The sequence below is a fragment of the Lethenteron reissneri genome, chromosome 53, assembly GCF_015708825.2.
Source record: "Lethenteron reissneri isolate LAM-NWPU_2019-01 chromosome 53, ASM1570882v1, whole genome shotgun sequence".
NCBI classification, from domain to species: Eukaryota; Metazoa; Chordata; class Hyperoartia; order Petromyzontiformes; family Petromyzontidae; genus Lethenteron; species Lethenteron reissneri.
This window is the reverse complement of record NC_083831.1, coordinates 2,333,240-2,356,745: the sequence shown is the minus strand read 5'-3', so window position 1 is coordinate 2,356,745 and position 23,506 is coordinate 2,333,240. Positions and strand designations below refer to the sequence as shown.

Below are 23,506 nucleotides of genomic sequence, written 5' to 3'. Positions count from 1 at the left end.
GAAGGAGGTGAAGAAGGAGGTGAAGAAGGAGGTGAAGAAGGAGGTGAAGAAGGAGGTGAAGAAGGAGGTGAAGAAGGAGGTGAATAAGGTGGAGGAGGAAGTGGAGCAGGAGGTGGAGGAGGAGGTGGAGGAGGTGGAGGAGGAGGATGAGGTGAAGAAGGAGGTGAAGAAGAAGGTGAAGAAGGAGGTGAAGAAGGAGGTGAAGAAGGAGGTGAAGAAGAAGGTGGAGGAGGAAGTGAAGAAAGAGGTGGAGGTGGTGGACGTGGTGGAGGTGGTGGACGTGGTGGAGGAGGTGGAGGAGGTGGAGGAGGTAGAGGAGGTAGAGGAGGAGGTGGAGGAGGTGGAGGAAGTGGAGGAGGTGGAGGAGGTAGAGGAGGAGGTGGAGGAGGAGGTGGATGGTACGGTGAGGGGCGGCGGCGCGACGAAGACGAGCAATGCAGCGAGGAGCACCGTCTCGCGGCAGGCCCACGACCCTCGTCGAGCACCCTCACCAGGCGGCAGCGTTGAGGAGCGCGATGCGACAATTGACGCTCAGGGGAAGAGATCAGAACGTCGTGACGACGTCGAGGTCGCCCGTTACGACCGAGACGGCGGCGGCGATCACGACGATGGCGGCGGCGATCACGATGGTGGCCGTGATCACGACGATGGTGGCCGTAATCACGATGGTGGCCGTGATCACGGCGATCGCCGCCGTCGTGTGCCGGAAATCACGGTGAGCAACGCCAAGGAGACTCCTCCGCAGGCTTCTCCTGCGTCCAGGTAAAGAGCGGCCACGTTGAGACTCATGGACACCGACAGCGCCCGTCACCACTCCGCTGCCACCAACGCCACCGCCGCTGCTGCTGCTGTTGTCACTGCTGCTGGTGTTGCTGCTGTTGTCACTGTTGCCGCCGCTGGTGCCGCCGCTGCTGCTCACATCAGCCACATTGAGGCAGTGCTATCGCTTGTCCCCGATTTATCTCATTTGCAGCCCCTCTACAGCCAATTGGTGGATATTCCACATTCCTATTGTAGGATGTAGTTACTATGCCACTGATAATGTAGTTACTATGCCACTGATAATGTAGTTACTACGTCACTGTTAATATAGTTACTATGCCACTGATAATATAGTTGCTATGCCACTGATAATCTAGTTACTACGTCACTGATAATGTAGTTACTACGCCACTGGTAATGTAGTTACTACGCCACTGATAATGTAGTCACTACACCACTGATAATGTAGTTACTCCACCACTGATAATGTAGTTACTACACCACTGATAATGTAGTTACTACGCCACTGATAATGTAGTTACTACGCCACTGATAATGTCGTTACTATGCCACTGATAATGTAGTTACTACGTCGCTGATAATATAGTTACTATGCCACTGATAATATAGTTGCTATGCCACTGATAATCTAGTTGCTATGCCACTGATAATCTAGTGACTACGTCACTGATAATGTAGTTACTACACCACTGATAATGTAGTTACTACGCCACTGATAATGTAGTTACTACACCACTGATAATGTAGTTACTACGCCACTGATAATGTAGTTACCACGCCACTGATAATGTAGTTACCACGCCACTGATAATGTAGTTACTACACCACTGATAATGTAGTTACTACACCACTGATAATGCAGTTACTACACCACTGATAATGTAGTTACTACGCCACTGATAATGTAGTTACTACACCACTGATGATTTCGTTACTACGCCACTGATAATGTAATTACTACGCCACTGAAAATGTAGTTACTACACCACTGATAATGTAGTTACTACGCCACTGATAATGTAGTTACTACACCACTGATAATGTAGTCACTACAACACTGATAATGTAGTTACGCCACTGATAATGTAGTTACTACGCCACTGATAATTTAGCTAATACGCCACTGATAATGTAGTTACTACGCCACTGATAATGTAGCTACTACGCCACTGATAATGTAGTTACTACGCCACTGATAATGTAGCTACTACGCCACTGATAATGTAGTTACTACACCACTGATAATGTAGTTACTACGCCACTGATAATGTAGCTACTACGCCACTGATAATGTAGTTACTACGCCACTGATAATGTAGTTACTACTCCACTGATAATGTAGTTACTACGCCACTGATAATGTAGTTACTACGCCACTGATAATGTAGCAACTATGCCACTGATGATTTCGTTACGACGCTACTGGCGCAGCCCCCTCGCTCGTGCCGAGAGAAATGTGATGTTTTTTGAAGAAGTTGCCAACCACCACAGATTGCCTGGAGATGCGTCGGATAATGACGACGACCTGGCAGCGCCGGGGAGGCCGGGATGCATGCCGAGAGCGGGCACCCTGGACATTGGCAGCGCCGTCATGGGTGAGTGGACCGGTCGAGGTGTCCGGTGAGGCTGACCGAGCGAATGAGTCAGTGACTGGGGTAGCACCGTGGCGTGACTGGGGCGGCAGGGTGTCACCATGGTACTGAATGAGTCTGTGATTGGGGCGGCAGGGTGGCATCATGGTATTGAATGTGTCGGTGACCGGCGCGGCACTGTGGCTTGACCGGGGTGGCAATGTGGCACTGAATGAGACAATGACCCGGGTTTAAATCCCAACTCCCGGCACCTTCCTGTGTGGTACGTGCACGTTCTCCACCAGTTCTCCGCCAGTTCTCCACCAGTTCTGCAGAGTGAGTGCGAGGGAGCCAAGTTTAATTCCCACGCTCATCTAACATCGGTGACAAATGTCTGACCCGGTCCTGCGCCTAGCCCGAGGTCGGACTCAGCCTGGTTCACCCACCCCCTCGTGTGCCGTGCCAGCAGGCTTCATAGGTGCTCACTATAACAGCACTTGTCCCAACAGTCTGTGAAATGGACCGTTGAGTGTGGAGTTTGTATTTTCTTCCCCCTGTTCAGCATAGGTTTTCCTCCGGATTCTCCAGTTTCATCCTATCACAAACCAAAAAAACATCTCAAAACCATTTGACTAAACCATTTTACCAGGTAAGGCCCCATTGAGCTGTGTAGCTCGTTTTCAGAAGCGACCTGGCTATCACAAATGATAGCACAATGAAGCGGCTTATCACAAATTTATAGCAGTTAAACGCACGTTGAATCTAAATGGGGGGAAAGAGACCGTAAACTCCAAATCCAAAACAGGCGTCATGGTTGGGATCGAACCTACGACCTCCTGTATACCAGGCGAGATAGTTAACATCTCCTAGCCACCGTGGAGCCCCAAACCACATCACAATGCCGAGAGATGATCTGCAAACTTGCTCAACTGGGATCGCACTAGCACAGCAGCAAACACCGCGCCCCCTGCTGTGAAAACCTCACAGGACATCTCGCTAATGACGAATCTTTGAGACTGGCCGAGGCTTTGCCGGGCAGGGCGAGCGTCGGTAAGAAACAACGCTGCCGGCCGAAATAACCGTTGACTTTGTTAGACGGAGTTAACGGAACGTCGTTATTACACCACCCCCCTCCCCCCCCCAAACATTGGCTGGGGCCCCGCGGAGTGTCCCGGTGTCTCCACGGAGGCCTTGTTGAGCTTTAGTATGTGTAGTGACATGGGAGGGGAGGAGCTGCTGGGGGCTCTGGGACCCTGGGTGGGCCAGACGCTTAAGCCTCTTGGCACCAGGCGTTGGGTTCCCGGGCGGGTCCAGACGCTTAAGCCCCTTGGCACCAGGCGTTGGGTTCTCAGGCGCTTAATCCCCTTGGCACCGCCAAAGGGGGGGGCTGTGTGTGCTCTGTGGGAGATCTGGGGGCGCACACGGCCCCACCTCTCGTTGGGGACTAGTTATAAAAGCGGAGCTCCCTGGACGATCGGGCCCAGTCGTAGCTCAAGACCCAAGACCCAAGACCAGCCATCTGAGGACCCTGGGACGATGTGAGAGCCGTGGTGGGACTCTGGAACTCCAGACTCGACGACCTTGTGAGGGCGAGTTCCAGAGCGTAGCCAGAGTAGAGTATCTAGGCTGTGTACCTAGGCTGTGTACCTAGGCTGTAACAGAGTATCAGGACTATTGGAGTGTTGTATTGTAATAAAGGAGTTACCTCTACAAGTGTCTCTGGAACCCGTTACATTTCGTGTCAGAAGTGGCAATGGAGACAAGAAGTGAGCCAGGTACCTTCAGTCCTGACGGCGATGTTGAAGAGCAAGCGGCGACGGGGCAGCCAACTCGGGCCGACAACGACGCCGCACCGCCGGCTGAGCAGTCGTCCACCACACCTGCCGATCCTCCTCCAGCGTCGGGAGCAGCAATGGAGGAAACGCTGCTTCGCCTCACCGAGCTGCTCCACGCCACCGTCTCCATCCTGGACGACATGCGTCGCTCACAGGCAGAGACAGGAGGGAGAGAGGCGGCGCAGCGGCCGCGCCATTCCGCCGGCTCCCACACAAAGATGGCAGCCGTTCCCGCCGCAAATACATCCGGGTGTGTCGTCACTTCTGCCGGGGGAGCAATGACCGCTGGGAGCGACGTCACTTCCGGGCCCAGCTTGGGCCAACTAAATGACGCCGCGTCATCAGCGCTGCGTCCCTCACCGCCGGGTGACAGCTGTCTGCAACCTAGCAACGCCGCATCATCAGCGCTGCGACCTTCACTGCCGGACGACAGCTGGCTTCAACCTAGCATACCGCGTCATCAGCGCTGCGACCGGACAGTGAGGGCGCCATTCTTACTGTAACCGGCGCCGGGGCCGGCACATCGACCGACACGCTGGTCGCCGCCTTTGCTGCTCTGGCCAAAGGTTGGAGGTCGGGAGACCAGGCCCCTGACATTTTGTACATTTACGCGCTCCGGATTAATTATTTTTGTTGTTGACATTTTCTTCGTTGTCGTCGGGGAGTCGTGACTGTTGTTGGGTAAACTGTGTGGAGCTTCGCTCGTGAGTGTTGTCAATGTGTGTGCGAAACTTTGCTTGTGATTGTTAACAATGTATGGTTTGTATTGAGCTTTGTTCGTGATTGTTAATGTATAGCTTGTGCTGTCATTGTTAACGATGTATAGACTGTATGGGGCATTTATCTTGAGATGATGACATGCTGCCAAGGATTTGGAATTGTCAGGCTGGCTCTCAAATATCTTGGGGTGCAGATCCTGACCAGGATAGGCCAGCGGGTGTTGCGTGTCTAACACGAGAGGTGTGGTCCCGTCATGCTATGGCTGACGGCTTGACCTGACAGCCCGGAGATTGAAACACTCCGTGGCATGTCTAGCCTAGTGGGCTGTGCGCTCACATGGCCCGGAGATTGAAACACTCCGAGGCGCATTGAAACAGTGGGCTGGAGATTCGTGGTGTTCAGGTGTAGTTGTCCCGTTACGTTGGGACTGTATCCCTCAGTTGTTAGGGTGCATGTTGTGCAGGGAGTGAACGATGGGTCGTCTCAGCTTAGTCGGTACAGCTATATGCTGCGATGCGGGTCTTGGAGAGAGATTGGGTCTCAGCTCGGTCGGTACAGCTATATGCTGCGATGCGAGTCTTGGAGAGAGATTGGGTCTCAGCTCGGTCGGTACAGCTATATGCTGCGATGCGAGTCTTGGAGAGAGACTGGGTCGTCTCAGCTCTGTCGGTACAGCTATATGCTGCGATGCGAGTCTTGGAGAGAGACTGGGTTGAAGCCCCCCGATATGGCCGACGTGCGCGGTTTTAGGATGGAGACGCCACGTTGGAAAGGCGGGGGGTGCTAACGGTTGACATGTAATGTCGGTGGTGGTCCTCATTGAGGGCTGCTGGGACGCAAGCACGGGATGCCTTTTGGAGATGCGGTTTGCGCGTGCGGCCACCATTTCTGGGCAGGAGCAGGCAGATTTATTTTGTTTGTGTCATGTAAATTTTATATATATATTTAAAAATGTAGATACTGGAGCAGCCCTGAAGTGCGACTTCTTTGCCCAGTACATGGGTCGGCCCTGAAGTACGACTTCTCGACCCGGGACGTAGACAGACGTCCGGATTAGTGTGTGTAGAGGGATGCTCGACATGTTGGTCTTCACCTTCTCTCCACCTGACGGATGGGAGGCTGGCAGGGTGGTGTGGAACCCTGCCATCCATGCGGTGGTTGTGCATCCAACGCGTCGGAATCTGTATATTTGTTGATTGATGCTTGTATATAGTGTAAAGTTGTACAGGTTGGTTATGGTATTTATGGTTGCTTTCTTGTTCCTGTTGAGGCTCGCGTATTTTTTTTTCTCTCGCTCTCTTTCGTTAATTTAAACTTTCTAATTATTGACAGCCGGGACGGCTGGAGGCTACATAGAGGAGGGTAATGTAGTGACATTGAAGGGGAGGGGCTGCTGGGGGCTCTGGGACCCTGGGTGGGCCAGACGCTTAAGCCTCTTGGCACCAGGCGTTGGGTTCCCGGGCGGGTCCAGATGCTTAAGCCCCTTGGCACCAGGCGTTGGGTTCTCAGGCGCTTAATCCCCTTGGCGCCGCCAAAGGGGGGGGCTGTGTGTCCTCTGTGGGAGATCTGGGGGCGCACACGGCCCCACCCCTCGTTGGGGACTAGTTATAAAAGCGGAGCTCCCTGGACGATCGGGGCCAGTCGTAGCTCAAGACCCAAGACCCAAGACCAGCCATCTGAGGACCCTGGGACGATGTGAGAGCCAGTGGTGGGACTCTGGAACTCCCGACTCGACGACCTTGTGAGGGCGAGTTCCAGAGCGTAGCCAGAGTAGAGTATCTAGGCTGTGTACCTAGGCTGTGTACCTAGGCTGTAACAGAGTATAAGGACTGTTGGAGTGTTGTATTGTAATAAAGGAGTTACCTCTACAAGTGTCTCCGGAACCCGTTACATATGTACCGTGTATGTTGAACTTCTTTCGCACCGTATGTAGCCAACCGTGTTCATTGGAGGTGCGGGGGAAGGACAACAAACTATGGGTCTCTGTGTCTATGGGTCTCTGCGTGAGTCTATGGGTCTCTGCGTGAATCTATGGGTCTCTGCGTGAGTCTATGGGTCTGTTTATGTTTGTGTGTGTTGAACTTCTTTCGCACCATACGTAGCCAACCGTGCTAATCGGAGGTGCGCGGGAAGGACAACAAACTAAACAAAAAAAGCAGCTCTAAAGAAATTAGTTTGTAAATCTCGATGATTTAAAAGTGCATGGCCCTCAAGTGGCTTCCCAACATTCGGAAGGGAAGAGCGTTCCAGACAGCCACGGAAGCGCATCCGAAAGTGCTCGCGATGGTGGTCAGCCAAAAGCCACCGCCGCTGTGAGTTTCTCGACGGCCGTTCACGCCGCCGCTGTGTCCACTGCGCCGGCGTCTCGGTGGAGCCGAGAGCTTCCCGACGTGCACAATCCCGGATCGCGCAAGGCACCCTGTGGCTTCGTGGCCGTGCTCCGGCGGCGACCCCTATCGAGACGCGTCCGCTTGCCACAGCCTGTGTTGAGTATCTGTGTGAGCTTAGCCTCGAGTTGACGCCGCGTCCGTTGCGTGCGTTATGCCGCAGGGAACGGCATGAGCCCGGTCGCGAGGATGCTCGCTCGGGCGAACAAGAGCAACACCAACAACAAGCAGCTGCTGACGCGTAGCGTGGAGGACCTGTCGGCCGCCACGGGTGAGCACGGCGCTCGGCACGCACACGATCAGCGCGGTTGGCTACGTGCGGTGCGAAAGAAGTTCAACGCGCATGCTCGCACACACACGCAGATACGTCGGCAGCCGTGCGAGGAACGTGGCCGTGCGCAAAACAGAGCGGAATGAAAGCTGAAACGCGATGCGCGGCCTTCATCCAGCAGTGGATTGACCATGGCCAACAATGACGATGACTGATGACGATGATGATGGCAGCGACGATGATGATGACGATCATGATGACTATGACAATGAAGACGATGATGATGATGACTGATAATGACGACGACAGCAACGATGATGATGATGACAGCGACAATGATGACAATGATGACGATGATAACAACGATGATGATGATTATGATAACGATGACGGCAGCGACGATGATGATGACGGTAATATAAGCGTCTCGTTATTTTGCATTTCAGGTAACGGCCAAGACCAGGAGCCTGCGGAATCGGTGAATTTGAGTCGATCTGTGCCAGATCTGTTGGCATCGGACGAGGTAAGACTCGTTGGGAACGGCTGAAACTTGTCTTCCCAAATGAGAACTCGCGAACAAATGCCCAGCGTGCAATGTGGCAAACGAATATTGGGATGTGCTAAATGTAGCCGAGTGGTTCTTGCAGCAGCTACGTTAACCGCAAACCCCTACATCTGCTATCTGCTGTTATGCAGCGGCGAACGTCAGTGTCCCGGCAACGCCGTTGGAAAAGAGTCAGCGATCGTGCATCGGCATCTTGGTACTGGGTTGGACCCTGAGTGGCATGGGGGAGAGATCGTACGTCCGACCATCTGTCCGTCTGTCCGAGTGAACGGCGAGATTTCTGCCTTGCCTGTGTAACTCCCAAAATATCGCGTCACACCAGGTGCTTTGCCACGGCGGCACACCGGTGTGATGTCACGGCGGTGTATGCCGGTCACGAAGCTCGTGGACGAGACAACGCCACGCACGTTTAAAACGACCGGACGCGCGCCGCTGGCCGTGACGACGGAGTGGCGGCCTAGCGGACGCCCCCCACGGAGATGGAGCGGTGAAGATGGGAGGTGGCGACGGCGGCGTGGGGGAGGCTGATGGTGACGACGGTGATTGTGTGTTCGTTCCCAGAGTGAAAAGGACGACGAGACCGACTCCATGACGGAGAACTTCAACTTCCGACTTCACCGGAAGACCGGCAGCACCGTGACGAGCCACACCGTGTCCAGCTTCACGTCGTCGTCAGCGTCGGTGAGACGCGCGGGGTGTGACGCGGGGTGTGAGGCGGGGTGTGAGGCGGGGTGTGAGGCGGGGTGTGAGGCGGGGTGTGACGCGGGGTGTGAATGAGGTCGCCGCCTTCTCTGAACCGGCAGTAGCGCGATCGGCCGCTCGTCGCAGAGGTTCGTGGTTCGAATCTGGCAGGGCTCCCACGTTCATACTGCGGTGTCAGCGTCATCATCACACATCATTAACCACAGCATGAAAATAACGAATTATAATTAATAATGACGATGATGCTGAGATCGTGTGCGGTGCGCACGCGGTGTGCAGGTGAGCAGCAGCATGATGAGCCTGTACAGCGAGGCGGGCGACTTTGGGAGCGTGAGCGTGACGGGCGAGGTGGAGTTCTCGCTCTCCTACGAGGACCGCCGCGGCGAGCTGCTTGTCCACGTGAACCGCTGCCGTGGCCTTGCAGCCGCACACGGCAAGAAGAACCGCTCCGACCCGTGAGCACCAACACCACCACCTACATCACCACCACCACCGCCAATGCCACCGCCACCACTGTCACAGCCACCACCACTACCGCCACCACTACCACCACTACCACCACTGTAACTACCGCGCCACGACCACTGCCACTACCGCCACTGCCACCACCATCACCACGACCAAATGAGCAAAATCACAATAACGGTACTCATTGCTGAATAAAATAAACATTAATTTCATAGGAGCAGTGAATAAATATAATGATTATACTGTTCTCCAAACACTGATTGGGGCGGGGTGCCCTGGTGTTTTCATGGAGTCAGCGGGGCTATGGTCGTGTGGCTAATGTGAGCCATTCCACGGCATCCGGGGTGGTGGCTGCGTGGAGCAGTCCTAGTCCGCTTGCTCCACCAGGGTACACGTGGTTGTATTGGGGTAGCTGAGTGGAGCAATCTGCTTGCTCCACCAGAGTGCACGTGGTTGTGTTGTGTTAGCTGAGTGGAGCAGTCCGCTTGCTCCACCAGAGTACACGTGGTTGTGTCGGGGTAGCTGAGTGGAGCAGTCTGCTTACTAGAATCACGTTTGGCTGGACCCTCATGAAAAAGAGTCTTGAGACTCGGCGAGACTGTGTGCCTGGGTAAGCCACAACAAGAGGAACAATGAGATGCCTCTTCCCACTCCCCCCTTGCCAACAGCTACGTGAAGATTTACCTCCTGCCAGACAAATCGCGGCAGAGCAAACGCAAGACGATGGTGAAAAAGAAAACCCTGGAGCCCATGTACAGCGAAGTTCTGCGCGTGCGTAACCACCACCACCACCGCTTCCACCACCACCACCACAACAACCACCTCTACCACTACAACCACCTCTACCGCCACCACCACAACAACCACCACCACCTCTACCACCACCACAACAACCACCACCACCTCTACCACCACCACAAATTACCATATCCTCCAGATTATCCACATTTCCCCCCGTATTCTATCGTAAAAGTTTGGGATGTGTCTTACAATCGATAGCCATGTGCATGCGTGCATGCATGCGTGTGTGTGCATGCGTGTGTGTGCATGTGTGTGCGTGTATGTGTCCGTGCGTGTGTGTGTGAGTGCATCCTGGGTTTAACCACGCTGGATTGTGTGAGGAGCTTACAAATCCTATGAAAAATCTGGACACATTCCCATCCGTGAGCTCCTTTGGCTGGGTCATGTAGCTCGCATAACCATCCACCGCATGCCCAAGCAGCTTCTGTTTAGCCGCATAGAGGGGGCTAAACAGGCACGATATAGAGTGATGTGGTACGGGAGGATGTGGAGCTGAGTGGACTTGCCGACGACTGGTTCCAGCGGTGTCAACATTGGCCTCTGTGGAGGAGACTCGTGAAGGACGCTACTAGGCATTTGGAGGCAGTCGCCCTCCAGCAACAACGGAGAGCAGAGGAGTGATGCTCACAACAACGAGCGGAGCACCGGGCGGATAAAATACAGCAAATTGGCACAGTACGGGGTACAGCTGGTACATCTACCAGTCATCACAGTTAGGCAACCCTTGGCATCTAGGTCTGTCCCGAGACCTTCTGTCAGCGAGCCTTCGGACACTTCACGTGGCCTCAAAGTGCACCTGGCCTGGCACAGGTGCCGTGGTGACGTCAGTCACTTAGTAGCGGGTATTGGTGTGCGTGCGTGAGACCAGATTTGTGTCACTTTATTGACACTGTGCGTACGTTTCGTGGGTGGGGGGTGGTCTTACTTTGAGGCATTTTGTAATCTCGAGATTACGGGTGATGGTGGCTCTGCTGCTGCACTTGCCCTGTGATCCAGCACTGTCCATGCAGCAGTGAGGGTTGGTGGATCGCACACAGATGGGTTGTGAAACTCCCTTCCCGTGTGCGTCGAGGAGGAGCTGTACCCCTGGTTCACCAGGAGAAGGCAGCACAGCGAAAGTGTGGACTCCACCTGTTCTGTCTGTATGGGAGAGAGTGTTTCCCTCTCGCATGTCTGGGGTTTCTGTGGGTGCTTCGGTTTCCTCCCATATGAATTGGCCGATAACCCGCTGCGTGGCTGCTGCTGCATCTTCGTCTATGGGTGGGTGAGTCAATGAGTGGGTGGGTGGGTGGGTGAGTGGGTGAGTGAGTGAATGAGTGGGTGTGTGAGTGAGTGAATGAGTGGGTGTGTGAGTGAGTGAATGAGTGGGTGGGGTGACTGAATGGGTGGGTAGGTGAGGTTCCTCCTCCTGGCGCCTCTGAGTCATCCCCTCTTTCTCTACGAGAGCGAGCGGACACTGTGTGGCGGCGGCACAGCGTTACAAGTTGACATCGTCGTTGCTAAATGGGAGCTGGCAAGCAACGTAACCCTGCCGCTACCGCTGCCGCCGCCACTGCCACTGTGCGTGACCCCGCGCCAGTACAAGGTGGACAGAACGGAGCTGAGGAAGCGGGTGCTGAACCTGTCGGTGTGGCACAACGACACGTTCGGCAGGAACATCTTCCTGGGGGAGGTCAACCTCATCCTCAACAGCTGGGACTGGGCCAACCACGTCATGAACTGGTACACACTGCAGCCAAAGGTGAGGCGTAGTGGCGCGGGTGTGTGTGCGTGCATGCGCGCGCGTGCATGCGCGCGCGCGCGCGTGCGTGCGCGTGCGTGCGCAACCACGAGACAAATCCGGCTCTCCGGCTTTGTGCGCGCATTTCATCCTCTCCGTGGAATCTGGCTGACCACCGAACAAAGATGGTCACCGCATCGCAAGCACTTTCGGATGTGCTTCCGCGGCCGTCTGGAATGCTCTACCTTCCCGATGTTAGAACTGCATTTTGTATTTTGTTTATCATCCTTCCCCTCCCTGCACATCTCCAATTAGCACGGTTGACTATGTACAGCGCGAAGGAAGTTCAACGTACATACACACACACACACACGCTATGGTCAAAGGTCGAGTCGGTGATGCCCTGCCATTCAAATGAGCCACATCGAGGCATTGGTGTCCGTCTCCCGTTTACAACCCTGCTGCAGAGCCAGTGATGGAAATTCCACATTCCTATGGTGGGTAGGGGGGGGGTTGAGCCTACCCACAGGACAACTACTGTTGATCTTCCTCGCCCTGGAGGGATGATGTGGGCTGAGTCAACCCACCTCCCCTAACCAGGGTTTGTAAGATGAATATGTAGAGGGCATTGATGAGGATGGTCGGCTCCGCCTCAACCGAGTACCTGGTAAAGTGTGTAAACATTGCCACTCGGGATACAAAGGCGGCCAGGCGTGGTGGTGCTGGCCACCCACCACTTTGTGTGGCGCGCCAGCCTTGTGAGTACGTATCTTGAGCTTCTTTCGCGCCCTGCGTAGCCAACCGTACTCATCGGAGGTTCGGCCCTTCATGGGGGCTGCTCCCTCAACAGCACTTGACCCAAACAGTCCGTTTTAGGCCGCACAGTGGATCTTTGTCTTCCTTCGATGATGACGGTGAGCAGAGCGATGTTCCCGCAAGAGGTTTTTGGGTTAGATCGCGTAAAAAAAAGTGTCGTTAAACACACACGCGACACAGCCAATTAGTAAGGGTTTCTCACGTTAACAAAACCTGCCGATTCGTTCCTAGTGCAGCACTAAACCGGTTATATTTTGGAGAGCAAAACCCACTGCAACATTTACAAAGCCTACGTGTTAAACAGTGACGGTTGCCTTGTCCGTTTCAGGACTTCACAAGCACAGAGCCGGCAGAGACCAGGGGCCAGATCCTCATTGGACTCAAGTTCATTCCAGCAAATTCTATCGGTGAGCACTCAATCCGTGACCCGCACTGAAACCGCTCCAACGGGGAATCGACAGCAGCACCACCAGGCGGCGGACGGCTCGGGCAGGCCTTCGTCCAGCAGTGGATAGATCATGGCTGACGACGACGACGATGATGATGATGATGATGACGCCTCTCCAGTGTTGCCGCTTGTTCGAAGTAGAGACCAAGTACTATGAAAGCACTTGCAAATGGCAACATCATCACCCCTCGCACTTTGCTGTTTTTTCGCCTGCTCACCGTCAATAATAAAATAATAAAAATAAAACATAATAAAATAATTCTCACGACATTTCGGCCACAACGCAAGCAGCCGTCCTCAGGTGAAGAACAGGTCTTAGAGTCGCGGCATCTGTTCTTCACCTGAGGACGGCTGCTTGCGTTGTGGCCGAAACGTCGTGAGAATTATTTTATTATGTTTTATTTTTATTATTTTATTACTTCCCTTCTACGTGACTTTACCGAAAGAACCAAGAAGATGAATCCCTGCAGTCACGAAAGCTTTAAATCGAAATTTGACTCAATTGTTATTGGAGATTTCAATGTCCACAACAAACTTTGGCACTCTTCCCTTTCAAATGCACGTGGCACGTAACGGTCAACAGCACTGCTTTTACTCCCATCTCACAGCGTGGCAGTCGAGACAACGGCGGCGAGTTTCTTAAATTCCCCCCCCCCCCCTGCCCCAACGCCTTTGTCCACCCAGCAGTGTCAAAACAAATGGGTTAACTGCAGTTAGGTCGACAGGCAGCACGCGCGTAATGAGGTAAAGTGTGGGTACTCCCATCTCTTCTTCCAATAAGGTACTGACCAGCGTGGCAGACTAGGCCCAAAAAATATCCTCTGCCGGCCAGCAGAGGCACGAGCCGGGATAATTGCAGGGCCCTCCTGGCGTCTTCACTTTTAACCGTTCCTCCCTCGGCGACAGGTGGCCAGAGTCCACCCACGGGCGAGATCCACATCTGGATCAAGCAGGCCAACAACGTGCTGCCCCACCGAGCGCAGGGGGTCGACTCGTTCGTCAAGTGGTGAGTCCCGATGCGCGACCGTGGGCAGCGGCCGTGCACACGGCCGGTTAGTGCACCGACATTACACCCTCCCCCTCACACCCGCCCCAGCCCTCCGCCCCAGCCGTGTGTCCACACACAATTGTGCTGTATATTCTTAGCGTGTTTATCGCGTCAAATGGCACACTACCGTGCATCCAAATTTTGTAAGACGAGAGAAACCGGAGCACCCAAAGAACAAAGAAAATTCATACAGATGGAAACAGATGGCGATTCATCCGCTTGCCGTGCCACCTTCTCCTATTGAGCCAGGGGTCTGGGAATCTCCTAAGACCCTCACGGGGAGTTTCACGTCATTGGTGTGGTCATCTGGCAACCCCCTCGCCTCCCGATTTGCCGACCCAACGACGGCCGCGTATTTTTCACTTGTTGCTTTTAAGCTTCGAATATTCAACCACAACAAAAAGTAGAATTTCATCCAACGTTCGCTCTTTCTCTCTTCCCGACGTTCAGCTACATCCTTCCGGACACGAGCCGGAAGAGCCGCCAGAAGACGCGGGTGATCCGCAAGTCGATAAACCCGGAGTACAACCACACGATGGTATACGACGGCTTCCGCAACCAGGACGTGCTGCAGGCGTGCGTGGAGCTCACCGTCTGGGACCACGAAAGGTTCTCCACCAACCAGTTCCTGGGCGGCGTGCGGCTCGGCAATGGAACCGGTGAGCGCAGGGCCCGCCCTCCCGCCCGCACACCCATCCTTTTAGGGGGGGGGGGGGGGGTCACGCTCGCAAATAGCAATAATACAGTCGAAGGAACGAAACAGGAGGACCTTTCCACAAATGTGGCTGTCGCCTGATGAAGCTAGTTGTAATTACTGGCGAAACGTCGTACTCAGATTATAAGTGTTGTGGCTTGGCTCTCCAACACACCGGTGTGCTGACCTAGTAACGACTTGGCACGTTCTGTTTACGTGACATACCTTACTAATTGGCTGTGTCCGGTGGTGGCGGGTTTAACGGCACATTTATATATTTATATAAATCCGGCACCCCCACCCAGCGAAGCCGCCAGATGAATCGACGATTGACTGTAGTAGTAATAATGTCTGCTTGTGACGCACTTGTTACGTATGTGTGTATGCTGAGCCTCTTCCGCACCGTGCGTAGGCAACCGTGATATTTTGGAGGTGCGGGGGAAGGATCGACAAACTAAACACAGAGAAGTTCTAAAGACATTCGTTTTACATCCTAGAGAGGGGGGGGGGGCAACCACAGACCCACAGACACACTCGGTGATCCAGCATCAATAATTGCCCAAGCTCTGCGGTCCTCTCTATAGAGGGTGCTTCAAAACAATGTTAACACTTATATGGGACTATTGTTTGTAATGGAAAAAGAACGGATAATAATACACTGTGACGTGATAACAAATGTAATGTTAATAATGTTAATCTCCACTTGTTCGCCATCATTGTCAACACATTGCCTGGAATCTTCTCCAGGTGGTTTCCAGAGCCCGGAGGCACATTTCTCGTGGTATTGTTGCAAATTCTCCAAAGTGTTACAATTTTTTTGAAGCACCATGTATATTAAGGTGCTTGAGGCCAAGTAAAGTAAATGGGAGGAAATCGGAGCGGCCCAGAGGAGCCATTTCATCCCACACAGACGCAACGTTTGCACGATCCACCAACCCTCGCCTGCCTCCACAGCGCTGGGTGGCAGGCGTGCGCAGCCAGCGGGTTACCGATGTTGGCGTCGCTCCACAAAGGGAGTCCACCAGGGCACGGTAGAGCATGGGGCGCTCGCCTTACTTCGAGGGTGCGCTGCTGGAGAGAGGCCCCTTCCAAGGCTGCCTTCCTCTATCCTCTAGCTCTGTTCGCAGCTCGCTTGAAATACTCATCTCCACAATAGGTGCTGCCACACCTGGACCTACTCAAGAACTTACTGGGCCACCTAAATAAGTCGCCACCTGCTGTGAATGTTCTTCTCCCCCACCCAATCAACTCACCAACACATTAGACATCCATATCATCCGTAACACAGACACAACGTTTGCGCAATCTACCAACCCTCGCTCGCCTCCACAGCGCTGGGTGACAGGCGCGCGTAGCCACCACCAAGACGACTCTAGCCTCCTATGGTTGAAGTTTACAGTGTCCTGGGCGGATGCTAGGGTCGTTAGAATTGGTTTGTTTTGCAGAACCTGTAACCAGAGGAAGCGGTTTTGCCACACCCAGCGACAAACCTGACCCTGACCAGCTGGACTGAGAACTGTGAAGGCCACAGCAGTGTTACGGTTAACACGCCGGACTCCGCCGGTTCAATTCCATCTCCTGATGCGGCAGTTGCCGCAAGGGCACGGGACTAATTCCCCAGTGGGTACGTGGCAGCCGATCGGGCAGGTCGCGTGCTCTAGGCTGTAGTGTGGGGGTACTCTCGCGAGAGACGTCCGACCGGCATGGAAAGAGAGGAGTAGGCCTCTTGAGCGGGGCCTTTCCCTGTTCACCCGCGAGCCACCGATACCGATGGCTGCGTGGCCGGCCGATGGCCGCGCGATGACCGTGCGATGACCGCGTGGTTGTGCGCTTGTCGCCTGTGCCGACGCTTGGCAGGCATGAGCTACGGGCAGCTCGTGGAGTGGATGGACTCGCGCGGGGAGGAGAAGCGCCTCTTCGAGGAGATGGTGTCTCGGCCCGGCGAGTGGGTGGAGGGCGTCCTTCCCCTGCGCACCAACATGGCCACCACCCAGGACTTGAAGTGATTCTCGGGAGGCGAGACTGCAATCCATGGAGGCCGACGACGTCCGACTCCACTTGCCACGTTGCCACGGGACGGGCGCTTCGGATGCGTCGCAAGCGTTTCAGATTTTATTTTTTGTCCGACAATTGGATTGTTGAGGACCATTCTTTTTTGGGGGAAACTTAAAATTGGTGAAGAACACGCGCTCGAACAAAGGCGGCGCCGCCCCCCAATGGTGCGTCGCTTTCGGGTGGAAAAGTGCGCGGAAGCAACGCCAACAACAACAACGACTTGTTTTCTGGGCCCGGTTCTCGGATCAATCTAAGAATCAGATCTCGAATCCAGTCTTTGTCAAAACAGACACTTGTTTTTAAAAAAAGGCACTTATTTTTTGACAATTTTCTAACCATCCTCTAAGGCTGCAATAATACTTCACAGGCTTGTTACGGTGCACTTATGAACAAGACGCCGCTGAAAGTAAAAAAAAATAAGCACATATGGCTACGTACGGTGCAAAAGAAGTCCATCGAACAAAGATGGCGACTGCATCGCGCACTTTGAGATGCACTTCTGCAGCCGTCTGGAACGTTCTTCCGTCCGATTTTAGGAAGCCGCTGGGGCTCATGCACTTTTAAATCATCGTCATTTAGATTGACAAACTCATTTCTTGAAAACTACTTTTCGTGTTTACTTTGTCCTTCCGCCGCAACTTCGATTAGCACGGTTGGCTACCTATGGTGCGAGAGAAGTTCAACATGCATACAACATGCGTACGTGATTATCTTCTTTTTAACACGTAGGCTTTCGCGACCAGTATCATCCATAATGCAGGTTTATATGTATTCATGAATCCTCCCCTCTTCCCACTTCGCGCAAGAAGGGCACACCAGTGATAATCATCACATATCTTCCTCTATTTCAGGAACGAAACAGGAGGATTTCCCCACAAATTTGGCTTGTTGCCTGATGAAGCTAGTTGTAATTACTGGTGAAACGTCGAACTCGGATTATGAATGTTGTGGCTTTGCTCTACAACAGACCGTTGTGCTGTACTTATAACGAATTGGCACGTTCTGTTTACATTAATTGGCTGTGTCAGGTGGTGGTGGGTTTAATGGCACATTTATATATTTACGCGATCTAACACAAAAAAACGACCTGTATTATGGATTATTATGTTCTGCTCTTGAGACATCGTGCACAGCTGTCAGTAAGCCGCACGCTTCATGTGGTCACGTTCACGGTACTTTGCATTTTCAATTGGCATTTATTGCTCCTGCTGTTGCTATTATCAGCAACTGCAAAGCTTAACAACAACTTTCTAAACATTAAATATTTAAATGTTAAAAAAAACTTTTCATCGAAGTAGGATAAATGCATTTTGCAGATGTCCAAGGGATCCCTTTAATAAAAAAAATAACATTGTTTATAGGATAAGCATAGGAATTGTTATTTAACATGGAATGTAATGTTTATTACGCAGTTACGTCGTCTTAACTTAACACCACACACCGTTAGATCTTATTTGCAAACAGTCTGAAATTGAAGAATAACAATCATAATTATTTACGCCCCTTTGTCAATCCACTGCCGGATGAAGGCCTCCCCACACAGTAGTAATAGTTTTTTACCCTTTTATCTGGCAACAAAACTGACACCTTTATACAAGGGATCATGTTTGCATTAACCACAACACTTGCGGTAAAAATGCAAACAAAAAGACAACTCTGATAATGTATGCACTGTCCTTGAAATTGATTGGTCCACACCCGAGACAGCTTTTCTTAGAACCTAGTCTCACATGGTGTTGGACCAGATGACACCAAAAGGCATACAACTTAAAGACATCGCACCATCAGAGTATTGAGAGCTCGGGGTAAGCATTTACATTATGAGACCTCCTTTGCCAGTAGCAAGATATAGGAATAGTTTTTTACCTCCCCACACAGTCTGTCACAGGGATCGTTGAACCATACTTCCCCACGCTGGTCAGTGTGGGTTTATTCAAGTCTGGTTGTCATCCCCAAACGGGTTCACAGGTCCCACACGCCCTACCCATTGCTGGTCGCGGCTGGGAGTCGAACGCAGGTCACCGGGTTCGTGGTGCCCTGTGGCTGCCCCACCTATGGGACCTTTCTTGCCAGGATCAAAATGACCTTTTAACATCTCAACACCTATAGAGTATTGTTTTTTTTCATTTTTTCTCGTAATTTTTATTCCGGCAAAAAGGGACCCATCGATATAACTGCACGACCCGAAGCTATTCGTGCTCTGGATAGGTGCATTGCCTTTGTGCTGATCGCGTTTTGGCGAACGCCGGTATTGAAACTTGGCCAAAAAGAAGGCCGTTTCTGCTGTAGACCAATCAGTTTCAAAGACAATGTGTAACACATTTATTTATTTTCTGTTCCTGGGTAATAAGTGTTATTTTCTAATTGCTCATGCCTCAAAAGTATAGAAAATGGCTATTATTCCCTGCAAACTTTTCTTTTGTGACCAGGACAGTGATATTTAGAAATGTACCTTTTTTACCAGAATATTCCAGATAGATTCAGTGCCAAGTAAACATGGAGTAACTTCTAGAGCAATCTAGAACTTTTCAGTAAAATAAATAGTGGTATAAATACAGGGGCCTTAAGCCCACCAGTTCAATTTAGTTCCAGCTGCCTATGTGGATACATATCTGCATTTTTCTGAGATGGCATCAAGAGACTGCAAGCATCCGGCAGACACATTCTGTTATTTCTGCGGCCAATTTATCAAGACAAGAGCGAAAAAGTACTCTGTGGAAGCATCTGCTAAGATGTGCGAGGCCTACAAGACATATTTCGGCAAGCCTGTCGGGGATCAAGACAAATCCTGGGAACCTCATTTTACCTGCGAGCAATGCAAACAAACTTTGGAAGGTAAGATGGACAATTGTGGCACGGAATTTTACGTTAGAAAATTTGTAAAACAAAATTTAAATTGTAAAAGTTTTACATTTTCAAATGTTTTACAATTTCAACGTTATTGAAAAGATATATCATATGAAAAATGTTGCGATAATCTTTTACACATTAGTCATGGGTGAAATGTATTTTTATAGGATGGTACAGAGGGGAAAAGAGAGCCATGAAGTTCGCTATCCCAAGAATTTGGTGGGAATCCACTGACCACTCAAGCAACTGCTACTTCTACATGGTGGACCCTTCCAAACGACGTCGGACTGGACTATCTGGACCTTCCTTCATCCATCGCCCCGGTGCCAGACTGCCATGAGCTCTCCGTACCCACTCCTCCGGAGCGAGAGCAGCCGTCTTTAGCAGAGAGCAGCAAGTCAGAGAGTGGGGAAGACGTAGATCCAGATGACAATTTCAGAGGTGGGGCTGAGGAAAGAAACCCATACTACCCCAACCAAAAAGACCTCAATGGCTTGATCAGAGATCTTGGTCTCACCAAGTCCAATGCCGAGCTTTCGACGTGTAGGTTCAAGCAGTGAAACTTGTTGGATGAAAGTGTGCAAGTCGCAGATCAGAGGAAGCGTCACCAACCTTTTTGCAGCTTCTTCACCCGTCAAGATGGGCTCTGCCACAATGTGACCAGTCTTCTGCCACAATGTGACAAGTCTGTCCGAGGCAATTAGAATCGCCTGTAACCAGAATGAGTGGCGCCTCTTCATTGACAGCTCATCCAGGAGCCTCAAAGCCATGCTGCTCCATAATGGTAACAGGTACCCGTCTCTTCACCTGGCTCACTCGGTGCACCTCAAAGAGGATTACAACAGCATCAAGACCTTGCTGGACGCCTTGAAATATGATGAGTACGGCTGGGAGGTCATCGGAGACTTCAAAATGGTGGCATTCCTGATGGGTCTTTACGGCGGTTTTACCAAGATTCCCAGCTATCTTTGCCTTTGGGACAGCAGGGACACCAAGATGCACTACCACAGGCGGGACTGGCCACAGCGGACCGAGTTCTCTTTGGGGAGGAACAACGTCAAGTGGGAGCCACTTGTGGACCCCTGGAAGGTGCTGATGCCACCACTGCACATCAAATTGGGCCTATTGAAATAATTTGTCAGAGCTGTAGATAAGGAGTCGGCAGCCTTCAAGTACCTTCAATACTTATTCGTTAAGCTGTCTCAGGCAAAGGTCAAAGCCGGTGTCTTCATCGGACCACAGACAAATAATATCCTGGAGTGCAATGAATTCCCCAAGAAGCTCACTAGTAAGGAGAAAGCAGCTTGGAACAGTTTTGTCGCAGTGGTTCGTGGCTTCCTGGGCAATCACAAGGTCGAAAATTGTGGAGCTGGTTGTAACTCTGGTGAAGAACTACGGCACAATGGGGGCTATAGGATGTCCCTCAAAGTCCATATCCTTGATGCTCATCTTGATAAATTCAAGGAGAACATGGCAGCGTACTCGGATGAGCAAGGCGAGCGCTTCCACCAGAATATACTGGTCTTTGAACGCCGCTACCAAGGACAATATAACGAGAACATGATGGAAGGCTACATTTGGGGGCTGATTCGTTAAAGTGATTTACAGTATCATCGTAAATCTCGAAAAACTACTAAATATTTTGAAGTAATTTTTGTATTACTTTAGTATAAATACATGTTAATTTTGATTCATGTTGTTTTTTCTGACTTGTTAACGAAAAGACACAGTCGCCCGTTTTATCATTGAAAATAGGTACATTTCAAGATATCACTCCTGGTCACAAAAGCAAAGTTTGTGGGGAATAATAGCCATTTTTATTACTTTTTAGGCATACGCAATTAGGAAATAACACTTACTACCCAGGAACAAAAATTGTGTTACATCGTGTTATTATCAGAGCATGTTTGTTTTGTTTTTGCAACAAGTACCGGTACTGTGTGGTTAATGCGGACTTGATGCCATGCAATCTGTATCCATTTGGCGTTGGAACATCTTAACACCTGCTTCATTGCCAGAAAGGGTAAAACCTATTATTTGTTTCATCACTGCGCCACCGCTCCCCACCCGAAGATTTCTCGTGTTCCCCCTGTCCCCCCAAACGGACGGACTCTGAGTGCCTTGAGGTTCATCTTTGGCGTGACTCACGATGCTTCCTACCGTGACGATTGATGCTCATGGCCACCTGCACTACGGAATACCAACCGCACAGCGATGCACTCAGCCGGGCACACGCCACATCCAGTATACCCCACCCGTTTGCCAAAGTCGTGGCTACTAAAGAGCCATGGGTGCCACCCACTCCGAGCGGGCGCGACCCAGCAAACATTTCGGCGACGCAGTCAATGACAATTTTCAGTCAGGAACGGGGGGGGGGGGCGTTTCATGCCCCTCCAGGGATGCCCTCTTGCTTGCTGCTCACGAACAGGGCTCTCCCTCCTGCCATGTTGATGCTGTCTGCACTTATCTGCTCCAATGCCCCGCTTGTGACCACGTGGGCTTAAAAGTTGTCTTTCTTAAATAAGGTCACAAAGTGAATACAATTTGTTCTTTTTTAAAATGTTATTTTGAATGGTTTTTTTTACACGTGACATTGTGTAAAGGTTTTTTATTGTATCGGTTGTAATTTGTCGTGTGTAAATACGTTTACAACTCCCAAAACATTTACACTCGTCGTCTGTAACCATACACGGGGCATCGTCAGGTCCCAGAGCCCATTCCACGGACCCGCGAGTGGGAACCACATGGCAGTGGTTCCCGCTCGCGGGTACACCACGAACCGGTGCGTGCGAGAATCTATTATTAAGAGTTGTGCAAGTGAAGTTGTGTTTGACATTTCGAGGTCGACAGAACAAACAGAAACGCCGAGACAAAAATGAGAACATGGTGCGACGGTGAAGAGGAAAGGTCGCCGATTTAGAAGAAGAAAAAGAAGAGAACTGGCGGTCGAGGCGACTGGTGCCGACACCGCTGCAGCTGGACAAATCTTGTATCGTCTCTCTCGTGTTATCCGCTTGGTTGTAATCTACGGTTCAGTTTTTTGCACCACATTTACAGAGTATATACACAAATTAAAACAACTTCGGAGGCGACGGATGTTTGTTTCGCTGGGTTATTGCAACGACTTGGCAACAACAAAAAAACCTACTTTGACGGTCGGTAACGCTGTGGTGGCTGTGAGCCATCCCATTGGGGAGGAGGCCGATCCCAACCAGCAGTGACCCTCATGGCCACCACAGTGGCCAATGGGGGCTCTGGAAGGGTGTGAAGGGGGGGGGGTGACCCCTTCACCTGCAACTCAATTGCTGGACGTCTGTGAAAGAGCTTTACAGCTCAACGGATTCCTCCAGTATGAATATTCAGATTCTGAATTGCAATAACACTTCGATTTACGTCGTTTCGCAGATACGTGGTCAGTCCATTAATAAGTACCGCTACCAGATACGCGTCGCATCAACCCACGCTCACGTTGCCGATGGTGGGCAGACCCGGGTAAAGCTGCGTGATCTGGGAGAGAACAGCCATTCCCTGTTCACCTTCGGGTACAAACAGATGTCCTCTGGCTCCTACATTATTGAACATCTTTTTCGGGCCGCGCAGTTTCAGAAGCTTTCCATGGGCGTACCAGAGGTATTTCCATCTGGTACAGATACAGTGGGAGGGCTGATCGATGCCTGGGGTGAACCTAAAGCGTGCCATGAAGAGGTGGGGAGCGGGGGGGGCTATCATCAGCCCTACCAAAAATGAAGCACCTTCCCTGGGTATTTTGCGT

The 23,506-nt window shown here is 51.7% G+C and overlaps 1 protein-coding gene across 3 annotated transcripts; it reads left to right on the top strand.

The window, feature by feature from the left end:
* Positions 1–330: 330 nt before the first annotated feature.
* Positions 331–22,826, top strand: LOC133356297 (synaptotagmin-like protein 2). Of its 3 annotated transcripts, none has more exons than XM_061573735.1 (12): positions 331–762; positions 2,275–2,378; positions 7,460–7,567; positions 8,014–8,090; positions 8,694–8,813; positions 9,114–9,289; positions 9,971–10,073; positions 11,683–11,844; positions 12,968–13,046; positions 13,994–14,093; positions 14,586–14,794; positions 16,687–22,826. In XM_061573735.1, exons 2-12 carry the CDS (start codon positions 2,336–2,338, stop codon positions 16,833–16,835), a joined length of 1,326 nt encoding a protein of 441 aa, XP_061429719.1. In that variant the 5' UTR covers positions 331–762; positions 2,275–2,335; the 3' UTR covers positions 16,836–22,826. The 3 variants fall into 3 exon arrangements, 2 of the variants coding, with proteins under 2 accessions (XP_061429719.1, XP_061429718.1); XR_009756834.1 differs by lacking the exon at positions 331–762 and having other exon boundaries at positions 803–2,378; positions 16,687–19,719; positions 19,902–22,826; XM_061573734.1 differs by lacking the exon at positions 331–762 and having other exon boundaries at positions 803–2,378.
* Positions 22,827–23,506: the final 680 nt, after the last annotated feature.

Coding starts and splice junctions, on each gene's coding strand:
- LOC133356297 (XM_061573734.1), top strand. CDS start 2,177: ATGCCACTGATGATTTCGTTACGACGCTACTGGCGCAGCCCCCTCGCT. Junction 11,845..12,967: donor GGTACACACTGCAGCCAAAG/GTGAGGCGTAGT, acceptor TGTCCGTTTCAG/GACTTCACAAGCACAGAGCC. Junction 14,094..14,585: donor GTCGACTCGTTCGTCAAGTG/GTGAGTCCCGAT, acceptor CCCGACGTTCAG/CTACATCCTTCCGGACACGA.